Source organism: Choloepus didactylus, chromosome 7, assembly GCF_015220235.1.
Source record: "Choloepus didactylus isolate mChoDid1 chromosome 7, mChoDid1.pri, whole genome shotgun sequence".
Lineage (NCBI taxonomy): Eukaryota > Metazoa > Chordata > Mammalia > Pilosa > Megalonychidae > Choloepus > Choloepus didactylus.
Window position 1 is genome coordinate 149,998,236 of NC_051313.1, and position 11,058 is coordinate 150,009,293.

At 39.5% G+C, this 11,058-nt stretch overlaps 1 protein-coding gene across 4 annotated transcripts; it reads left to right on the plus strand.

The window, feature by feature from the left end:
- Positions 1 to 1,480: 1,480 nt before the first annotated feature.
- FAM217A (family with sequence similarity 217 member A) lies at positions 1,481 to 9,874 on the plus strand. Of its 4 annotated transcripts, XM_037843491.1 has the most exons (7): positions 1,481 to 1,855; positions 2,839 to 2,932; positions 4,565 to 4,649; positions 4,774 to 4,787; positions 5,454 to 5,528; positions 5,623 to 5,690; positions 8,323 to 9,874. In XM_037843491.1, exons 2-7 carry the CDS (start codon positions 2,870 to 2,872, stop codon positions 9,551 to 9,553), a joined length of 1,536 nt encoding a protein of 511 aa, XP_037699419.1. In that variant the 5' UTR covers positions 1,481 to 1,855; positions 2,839 to 2,869; the 3' UTR covers positions 9,554 to 9,874. The 4 variants fall into 4 exon arrangements, with proteins under 4 accessions (XP_037699419.1, XP_037699421.1, XP_037699418.1 ...); XM_037843493.1 differs by lacking the exon at positions 4,774 to 4,787; XM_037843490.1 differs by lacking the exon at positions 1,481 to 1,855 and having other exon boundaries at positions 1,869 to 2,932.
- The last annotated feature ends 1,184 nt before the right edge of the window (positions 9,875 to 11,058 follow it).

An 11,058-nucleotide genomic window follows, 5' to 3' on the forward strand; every position in this document is an offset into this window, starting at 1 on the left:
AAAATAGCAAAATGTCTGATGTGTCTTACAAGTAGTAGGCATGGGATGGGAGGTGTGGCTAAAAGGTGATGAGGCACTTAAAAACCTGGCTACAGAAACTGGACTTTATTTAGGCATTTGGAGGCCATTTGAATAGGTCTGTGTTTCAGAGTAGCAGTATGGAAAAAGGCCTGAAGGAGGAGGGCACCTGGAGAGACCTTCAGGGAGCTAGAGTGAATGTGAACCTTCTCCAACCTTACTCAATTACCTATATTTACTGTGCCCCTGCTGTGTGTCCAGCAGTTTTTGGAGATGCAAATGCAGTAATGAATTAGATAGGAGAGGCACTCTGCCCCCATGGAGTTTTATGGTTTACTGAGGAAAGACAGACAAGAAAAAGCAAAGTGAACAAGTAAACAGATAACCAGGATTGTGATTAGTACAAAGAAATACACAGATAAAAATAGGGTGTTATGAAATAGGATGAGAAGGGCTGCTTTGAAGTATAGTCAGGGAAGACCCTTCTGAGGAGAAAATGGAAATGCAAAGGAAGGAGACAGTCACCTGTGGGCGGCAGAGACCAAGGGGGATCAAAGATCAGAGATACCCTTGAAAATGCATCCAGCATTGGATATGCATGTGCATTTTTCTGGGCAGATTCTCAAAGGGGTGTGGGCTCCCCTCCACCCAGATGGTAGGAAGCAGTGCCTTCAGATGCTTAATGAAACCTTTTCCAGCGTGCCTCTAGATCTGGGTGTTTAACTGGACAGAATCCAACAGTATCATCAGCAAAGGATCACAAAAATCTCCTGAGATGTCATGCTTTTATTATAAAGAATATAATGGGCACTTTTATTATTCATTTACTTATATAATTGGTTTTAATAATTTTTCTCTGTCAAACTATTACAGATGAGGAAATATATAGTATGATGTTATATAACAATATATAACATAACATAATATAGAACATAAAAGATATTGCATGTGTATGTGTGTTTATATATACATATATAAATATATATATAAAATATATATATATACACACACACACAGATATACGTGTGTGTGTGTGTGTGTGTGTGTGTGTGTGTGTGTGTGTGTATTTTCCCCTTTCAGGCTTATTTCATGAAGTTGTAAGAAATTTGCTTTCAGGCACCCAAAATTGGTCTCCCACAATGTAAATGTAGGCTAGACAGGGTAAACACTCAACTTCTGTTCTTCCATTTGTAAGACCAACGACTGATCTGGAACTTGCTCTGAGCAGGAATACTTGTCTTCTCCCGGTATTATCTAATATATGAAATGTCTGTAAGAGCTTTCCATAGATGCATGCATGCACCTCTTTTTGGCTTACGGTAAACCACCACAGAGGTGCTGGCTTGGCTCTGGGTAGCGTGGCCTCCCGGGTGCGCGCGGGCGCCCAGGCGGGCTTGGGCAGGCTCGGGCCGCCAGGGGCGCAGGGCCCTCCACGGCGATGGCCCAGTGGGCCGGACCGCCCCCGACAGAGCCCGGCAGCGCGCAGGGGCAGGCCGTGAGGCCGGGCGCTGTCTCCCGGTGTCGTCCTCCGTCCCGGGGGCCTGCTGGAACGCGGGGCCGCCACAGGCGCCCCTGCCCGATCGTAGCTGCCGGGAGACCCGGCCGCTGGGGTCGCCCGCGGAGCCGCAGCCGCAGCCCAGGTTGACGTCCCTAGGCCGGGCCTGGACCCCCATCTCGGCCCCGGCGCCCGAGCTCCCCGCCGGCCGCCGCCTCTGCGCTCCTTCTCCTCCCGCTCCAGGAAGGCTGAGTCGGAGGGGGCGCCCCTCAAGCCGCCGGCCCAGTACGCGGAGGCGCCCGGACTTTGGGGCGGCAGCGCCGTCGGAGAGGGCGCCGCGGGGTAAGAGGCTCCCCGAGCCCTTCGCGGCCGCCCTCTGCTCTGTTGCGCCCACTGGGGGCGGCCATGACCCCAGAGGGGGCTGCGAGCCTCCCACCTGCATCTCCCTTGGAGCACCCGCTCCCGCTGTTCTGCCCCTAAAACTCCTTTCCCGGGATCCCCAGTCACGAGGCGTCCTTGTCTCCGGGCCCTCCTCCAGGTGTAGTGGCCTCCTCTCCTCCATGGCACACACCTGGTGTCCCGGGGCAGCACCACCTGCTCAGCAACCGCCTCCCAACTTCGTTTTTCCATCCCAGGGCTTGGCATACAGCAGGTCGATCAATACTTGTCGATTCAAAACTTGCCTGAACTGCAGGCTACACCTTTCGCCCTAGGAGACAATAAATTATAAACGATGAGCAAATGTAAACTGCATACTGTGGTGACTTTAATTTGTTTTTCTTTCCCAATAGTCATGCCTTAATCCAGTGATTCCTTTTTTGTTGTTACCTCAGAGTTCTCTATACTTTAAACGGTACTGGACATTTGAGACACCGTGACAGTCTGGTGTGGAATCTGCTGCTTGGTCTGGTGGGCCTTTTCTTGTTTCTGAAATCACCACACATAGTGCTTGCAAAAGGAGCACCTGTTTTATAGGATTAAAAGCAAAACTCATGGTCCCATTTCATAAGTTCAGATAACTCACCATATTTTTTTTTCCAATTTCTATTTCATCCTCCTATCTGATGGTATGTCCTTTTTCATCTCTGACCTAATTTCCTGAGTCTTTCAAATCTTCTGTCAGTTGGCTCTTCCAATTTGCTGTTGTCTATGTCCTTTATTTGGCCTACCCTCTCGTTTCTGGTTGATTTCATCTTTTTACACACACCCACACTCCAGTCCCTCTCTCCTGCTTCCTAGGGTTTTCTTCCTCTCAAAGCTCATGCTTTACTTTTGTATAAGTGTTGTACCTTACCATAAATGTGCCTGTCCTACAACCTGTATAGGATTTTAAGGAAACAGAGGAGCAGCTACAAAATGGGAAGAAGAATTGGTGGGAACTGTGGCACCACTCTACCTGTGCCAAACATCTCTCATGAGGTATGGCGGATGCTATTGATCTTGGATGTTTTGTCTAGTTAGCTCCCATTGCTAAGACCTAACTCCCATTGAATCTCAGTGCTAAGATCCCTTGCTGCTTTCTCTTTGTGAGCAGTTTGTACTTGGTTTTCCTCTTGGTACATTTGGAATATCAAATGGAAAATCTTTTGTTTTATCGAAGGAAAAGTTATCAGCTTTCCTTCAAAACTGAAAACATTTCTAACTGCAGCTGGATTTCCTTAAAGAAGCTGCCTTGTTCAATCAGGCTGGGCTTACTTTTTAATTTTCTCACACATACATTGTGAAAAACATTGGTAAGTCAGATGGGATATCAAAACGTATAACCAAGTCCCAGCCCTTGCATCCTAGCTCACGTCCTTTTCTGTTGACCAGCCTTCCCATAAGTTGACAAGTTTGGCTACGTTAATTTTATTGTATGACCTCCATGGCACAGTTTACATCAATTTCCCTTTATCATTTTAATAGAATAATATTCCTCTCACGTGTTATTTTCTGCAATACTGTACCAGGCTTACACAGCTGCAAGGACTTTGAGAATCTGTTGGGGAGGTTTTTAAAATACAGATGACTGGACTCACCCTGCTCCTCCTGACAGTAATCAGAATCCTAGTACTTTATTTTCAAATAGTAGTTTTAAAAACGCTTCTCACATAGAGACTAGACCTCATACATATTATCCCAGAGAACAGAGAATTAATTTTATTTTTCAAAAACCTCCAGAGAAGATAATCTATATCCTTCCTAGCTATTCCTTTCCAATGTTCAACTCTCTTTCTTGTCAGGAGAACTTCCCTGTGGATAAATTAAATGTTCAGTCTGTATTTAAGCTTATTTCTCCCTGTTCCTCCTTGGTGTGAGGGTAACACCCAAGAAAACCTAACATTTCATTTGTATATTGCTTTAAAGCTTAATTTACAAATAGTTTTCTCATTTGAGAGAGAGAACAGCTGTGTTTATCCTTAAAAAAAGGGATAACCACCTCTGCACTTTCAGTTTGCCAGAATCATTTCAAAAACCTCAACTACATACAACCCACCCTCATTTTTTTCCATACCACTCTGCACAATGTCTGGAACATAAACACTCAGGAGATATTAGTATGTTTCCCTTTTTAATCTTTTTTTTTTTTTTGCTTTCTTTTGAATATTTTCTGAGGGTCTCAAAATTTCTGGAGTCCCGAGCAAGTCATGGGCAGGTCAGTGTTGAATCTGATGGGAGGATTTCCTTTGGTTGATAGAAAGATTTTATGGGCTTTCACATCTGGAACTCGGAGAGCATTTGGTGAATGTGCCACTGAAAAGGACGGTTTTATTTGTTTAATCATCAATTATGAAAACCTATGTGTCACTATTTTTAAAAAGATGGGAATGAAACCACAAATATTGTAAAAAGCCTTTTCGTTTCCCGACTAATAGGTGTTATCAGGTTGATAATAGTCTTAATAAGAGAAGCTGCCAGAGATGCTACCCATCTCGTTATAGGAGGGAGAGGGTGGAGCAGGAGATTTGTAGCTTTTGTTGTACTTTACCCAAAGGATGCATAAAGTTATATACTTGAGCTTTTTCTGTTTGCTTGACTGTTAAGTTTATTCTAAAACAAATATTGTTTTAGAACTTACCTCACTGGAATTTGGATTCAGAAGTACCTGCTCCTGAAAATAAAAACCTCTTACCTGGAAGGGACAGTGCAGCAGGTGGTAAGAAATCCTAGATGTGTATATTTATACTGGAATAATTGCTCATATTATAGGGAGTTTGTTTTGGATAAAACTAGTTTTGTGTAACTATTAATTGTCATTTTTTTCATGCACATTCTTACAGGGAAAATTAACAAGGTAAGGATACATGTTTGGTTTTAAATAGTTCACAAAACAGATAGTTTTGAATTTGCATGTATGTTCTTTAAAAAAATTCCCCTCTTCAAAGTTAAACTTTAAATTTTGTCTCTTTAGAGTTCTTCAAACAAGTTCAAATCTTTACTATTGTATAAGGCTGCAAATTGGTCATTAAATTAATATCTTGTTTATTATATTGTTTTTTCCAATATTACAGTACTATAAATGGAAGTTAACATTGTAGTGAATGTAGGGTTTTCTAGCTATTGCCAAAGGGGCTCACCTTGAAGATGTCTTGAAGCAGTCGAAATGGTCAATACTTTGTTATGAAGTAGTGAGAAAATTAATCTTTTCATTTATTCCTTTTGATCAAAATATAAAATGTTTAACTATCAGTAAAATAAAGGCAATCTGAATATTTAAGGCTCATTAGCACTGTTTAGTTGGTATTAATAACAGATTAATCCCTGCTGAAATCAGTAAAATATAAATAATTTCTGTATGTATAAAAGTGACTATCATAAAACTTTCCCATGTATTCGTATTTCCTATATATTCCCTGGTCAGAACTGTGTATCCCTTGGTTAGAACAAGAATTATACATTCTTAGAACAAGAATGGGGTACCAAGATATATTGTGTTTAGAAGTCTTCTGCTGCTTTATAGAGCCACTTGGAAATTCCAGTAGAGCAACTGATGCTAGAACTTAATTTGTCAGAGCATGCCCAAGAAAGAACCCAGGTGGGATTTTATTTATCATACTCTTAAAGTATTCTTTTTAAAAAAATGCACCCTACAGTTACTAAAATATTGTCCATGGTTTTTATATTATCAGAATAGCAAACAGGGGATATTTCAGCTATGGAGTTATCCTCTTAATCAAGAAAGTACCCTGGAGAACAGGTAAGAGAATATTTCTTTTTGTAAAGCCCTAAATGAGTGAAATAAATTCAAATCCAGATGAGTTAATGACTTGAAACACAAAGACAGAAAACAACCAGAAGAGGAAAGCACTGTGTGGGAATAGTGGAAATAATGGAAAGCCACCCTGAAATAGAAAGTGGCCTGCTGACAACACAGAAATAATCAGTAGAAGAGCTGTGGCCGGTTTACGGGCCCTTACAAGGAGGGTTGAAATGGTGAGTTTGGGCTTCTCATGGAAGAGAAAAAGAACCATGATAGGAAAGCAGTATCCTATGTGCCAGTAACTGTTTTAATTACTTACGTATGTCAACTCATTTAACCCTCCCAACAATCCTATAAGATAGGTGCTATTATTGTCATCCCCATTTTGCTTGTAACCACTACACACTGTCACCCCTCACCCCTTACCTGGGTTGGAATAATAATTCTTAAATTTTAATGTGCATTAGAATCACTGAGGATGTGTCTTTAAAGTGCAACTTACTATTATCTGGAAAATAACATTTTATTGAACACCTGCTCTATGTCACTTTTACATAAAGGGTATTATTTAAATGGAAATCCTGAGTTCTGTTCCTCTCTTTTTTAAATTCAGTTTTGACAATAGGGTGGTTTTTTTTTTTTCTTTTTGAATGTCTTACTTTATTTTACAGATTAAAAAGAAAAGCAAACAAATAATAAATCAGTATTCTAAAGAAAATCGGAAGTGTTATCAGATAGAGTCCTTTAAAAACAAAACAAAACAAAACTATTCTTGCCCAGGCTGGACCGAAAACCCTTTGGGCCTTGTTTACTTGTGCACCGCAGCCAAGCCCAATCTGAGTGATGAGGGACGGAGGCACATCGGGCAGACAGACTGAAGTTGGAGGACGAACCTTTAGTTAAACCGATGAAGTCAACTAGTCCATTCTGTAAAAGGAATCTGCTGCCCCTTCTCTAATTAAAATGCCCTGTCTCACCTAAAAGACAAATCCTCATCAGTAACACGGCTCATTTCCTAAGGAAATGATTGAGACATAACTTCTTCATTTTCTGCTTAATTTTTGGAACTCTACAATCTGGCCTTCAACTGCCTGGGCCCATTGAAACTATTTATTAAATCCCCTAATATCCTTTGAAAAAAAAACAGTTTTAGTCACACACCATAAAAAAATCCTAAGTGTACAATCAATGATATAATCATGGTTATGCATTCACCACCAGAATCTATATAAGAACATTCACATTTCTTCTGAAAAGAAGGACATTTAGCCTTGGTATAGTGCCTTTGTTACTATGAATGAAAGAATATTACAATGTTACTGTTAACTTTAGACCCTAGTTTGCATTAATTGCATTTTCCCCATACACCACCCCATTATTAACACTTTGTAATAGTGACATACATTTGTTCTAGCTCATGTAAAAACTTTCTTATATTTGTACAGTTATCCACCGTCATTGTCCACTCTAGGTTGTGCTAAGTTATGCAGTCCCAGATTTTATCCTCTAGCTTGCCTTCTGGTGACATGCAACCCTAATCTTCCTCTTTCAACCATATTCACACTCACCTTTGTTAATTACTCTTAAAATATTGGGTTACCATCACACAGTATTGTGTTACCCATTTCTGAACCTTTACAATCAACTTTGTTGAACATTCTGTACTCCTTAAGCATTGATTGCCCAATCTCTGCACTCTTTCTATCTCCTGATAACCCATGCTCTTGAATTTAACTCTCAGAGTTTGCTCATTATAGTTAGTTCATATTACTGAGACCATACAATATTGTTTGGTCAACATGATGTCCTCAAGGTTCATTCATGTCATGGCATGCATCATGTCTTCATTCTTTCTGGCAGCTGCACAATATTCCATCATATGTATATACCATAGTTCGCCTTCCACTCATCAGTCGATGGACCCTTGGGGATAGGGTGGTTTTTGAGAGTAGCTATTTCCTAGTAAGAAAGGCCCATAGTAAAGTTCACCTTAAACTTAAAAGTCAAGGGCAGACGGGATGGGGATAGCGAATGAGGAGTTAATAATTAAATTGTTCAGAGTTTCTATGTGGGTTGATCGTAAAGTTTTGGTAATGAATGGTGGTGACAGTAGCACAACATTGCAAACATAATTAACAGCACTGAATTATATCTGTGAAAGTAGTTAAAAAGGGGAAATTTTAGGTTGCATATGTTACTAGAATAAAATTTTTAAGTAAGACTGTACAACACAGTGACTCCTATTGTAAACAATGACTGTAGTTAGTTGGTACCATTATTAAAATGTTCTTTCATGAATTGTAACAAATACATCACATCAATGCCAGGTGTTAATGATAGGGTGGTATAGGGGAACTCTGTATTTTCTGCCTGATTTTAACTATTTGTAGGTATAATGAAGGGGATGCCCAGTTAATATTTTATGTTTTTAAAAATTTATATATAAAATGTTTGTAATCAGAGCATATTTGGAGATGCACATATTTCTGTTACAGCTAGATGGATACACATGTGCCATTGGGAACTATAATATCTACCAGTCTTTAATAATGGTTACTTATCCATATCATTTCAATAGCATTTTGATTTCCGGTCAACAAACCATTCATTCATTTTTTTTTTTTTTAAGGGATTTCAAAAAATCTTCAGTGGAAACTGGCTTTAATGTAACTAATAATGCCATAAGGCTCTTCACTCTGAACCACTCACTGACAAGCACTGCAGCTGATAAGCAAGTTGGTTCTCACCCTGGACAGCAGCAGCAGTTGCTGCCAGGTCTTTGCTCGCCCCACCCTGATGGAGACTTCTTTAAAGACAGAAACGAGCCTCACATCAAATCGTGCTCAACAACAGAAAACAGCCACGGCGAAAACGGCGAAACCTTTTCTGCTCCCAGTTGGAATGGGAAATACGGAAACAGCAGTGCGGAAGAAAATTTAACAGATGAAAGCGATTTATCAGAAAGTGAAAAAACAAATGATGCTTTACTCAGCTATTTCAAAAAGATGGACCTGAACTTAAAGCCAGAAACCATAGAAGACTTTGAAGACTCTTTCACAGAGGAACCAAGTGAAGTATTTCCATATCCCGATTTTCTCCCTCCACCTTTCAATACTCTAGACCTGCACAAATTAGCCCTCTCAAAATCTGAAAGTTGGAAAGCGATGGTGGAGCCCCCAGAAAGCTCTGTTGAACACTTGATAACTCGTTTACTGGAAATGGAAAGAATTCAACACATGACTATACAAAAAGAGAGGTCAAGACCACAAACCAACCTCTTTACTCCAGCAGTTACTGAAAGACCCTCCTCCTCCAAAGCTGTTCCCAAAGTGAGGCAGCCGAAACTTTCTGATGCTTTGAATGTTCAGCCTTCATGTTTTGATAAAAGTCGAGAAAAAAGAAAAAACCATTCCGGTTCTTATAAGATTGAACAGAATGCTTCAAAATGGAATTGGAGCAATGCTGGAAAATATAAATGGAAAACTAGGCCACCATCTCTAAAAAGCTCATCCACCACAAAACAATTGATTGTAACTTACGACGACTTTAAAAATCCCAAAAGCTCCATTTTAAACCCATGCCAAGAACTCTCCAGCAAGCCTCCTGCTGCCCAAACAACACAATCACTGGTTAAAATAGTCTCAGCGAGATGCCTGCCACCAAGGTCTCCAATATCAATTTCACCTGTACCTTTGTCTTTTCCCGAAAATCAGAGGGAAGAAATTAAGCCACCAAGGACCAGAAAGAAACTTCACCAAAAAAACGTAGTATTGAACAGACCATTCTATATTCAGAAGCTGAACTGTTTATCACCTTCATTTATATTGAAGGATAAATGCTTACCCATTGACCAAAAATAGCCCTCTTCTTTCATACATCTCATCATGAGCAAACCTCTTCCAGGAAGCCCAACTAAAATATGGCTCATCATTCCAAGATATGAGTATTCAATGCACACACACATGTAACAATTGCTTGATATGACATGGAGTAGAGCTCAAGAAGATCACTGTGGAGATGTGTCTATATAAAGTCTAGGGCTTCTATGGCATATTTGGCAGTCTTTTGTATGTTACAAAGATATGTTTTTCTTAACAAACTAAGCCATTATATTCAAAAGATTGTTCTTTTGTTACTGTTTTCCACTATAATTCCATCAATAAATGGTATAATTGACTTACTACTGCTATAGTTATTCTTTCATTGTGTTCTATTATGCAGTACTCAGAATTGCATTTACTTCTACATAATTTTTTAGTCCTATTCTTTCTGGTAACTTTTTCTCCCCCCTCCCTCTCCATCTCCAAAAATCTCCTTTGTCTATCATTTTGACCCATCCTTTAGGCATTTGCTTGGCCTTTAAAAGCTAAAGAAGTTGCTATTCTGTTAAATTAATATGAATGGTCCTCTAGATCCTCTTATGAATCCTTTGAAACTTTCATTTCCCAGGCCCTTTCTCATGTATGACATAAGAAATGAAATCAGTTCTCTTTGGGGCCCAGCTACAGGTCTAAGTATGAAAAGCTCTCTTCCACTGAGACCTAATTTTTTTTTATTCATTTTGTTGAGATATTTTCACATACCATGCAGTCAGACAAAACAAAGTGTAATTCAGTTGTTTACAGTACCATCATACAATTGTGCATCCATCACCAAAATTAATCTTTGACATTTTCACCACCACACACACAAGAACAATAACAATAAAAATTAAAGTGAAAAAGAGCAATTAAAGCAAAAAAGAACACTGGGTGCCTTTTTTTTTTTCTTCCCCCATTTTTCTACTCATCCATCCATAAACTAGACAAAGGGGAGTGTGGTCCACACGAGACCTAATGGTTCTAAAATGCCAAAGGAAAAATAGAAAAATAGAAAAAGGTCACTGTTCACAGACGAAATCTCATGTTAATGGAATTTTTTCCTAAGTGAAGGGTCTATGTTTTTGGAAGTCTTATCCTTAATTAGCAGAAACGCAAAAGGCTAAAGTTTAACTCAATAACTGTTGAGAAAGGGAACCTGTACATAACTGACAAACTTTACTGCACCTAAGAATGAGGGGAAAAAACAAAAACACAAAATCCTGGGCTCTATCTCAGACCTACTGAAACAAAATCTTTGGGGGTGGGTCCCAGGGACTGACATTATAAACAAACATCCTGGGGGATTTTAATGCAGGTGGCTCTTGGATCACACTTTGAAAAACATACTAAAGGGAAAATTTGATGTAACATGCACAGATCAGAGGTTTGTGTATGTTGGGGTATAGTATGATTTGGCTTTACTAGATGTTGAATTCAGGTTAATTTTTTTTTTAATATATTTTATTTTGAAATAAATTCAAACTTACAGGAACAGTTGCAAAAAC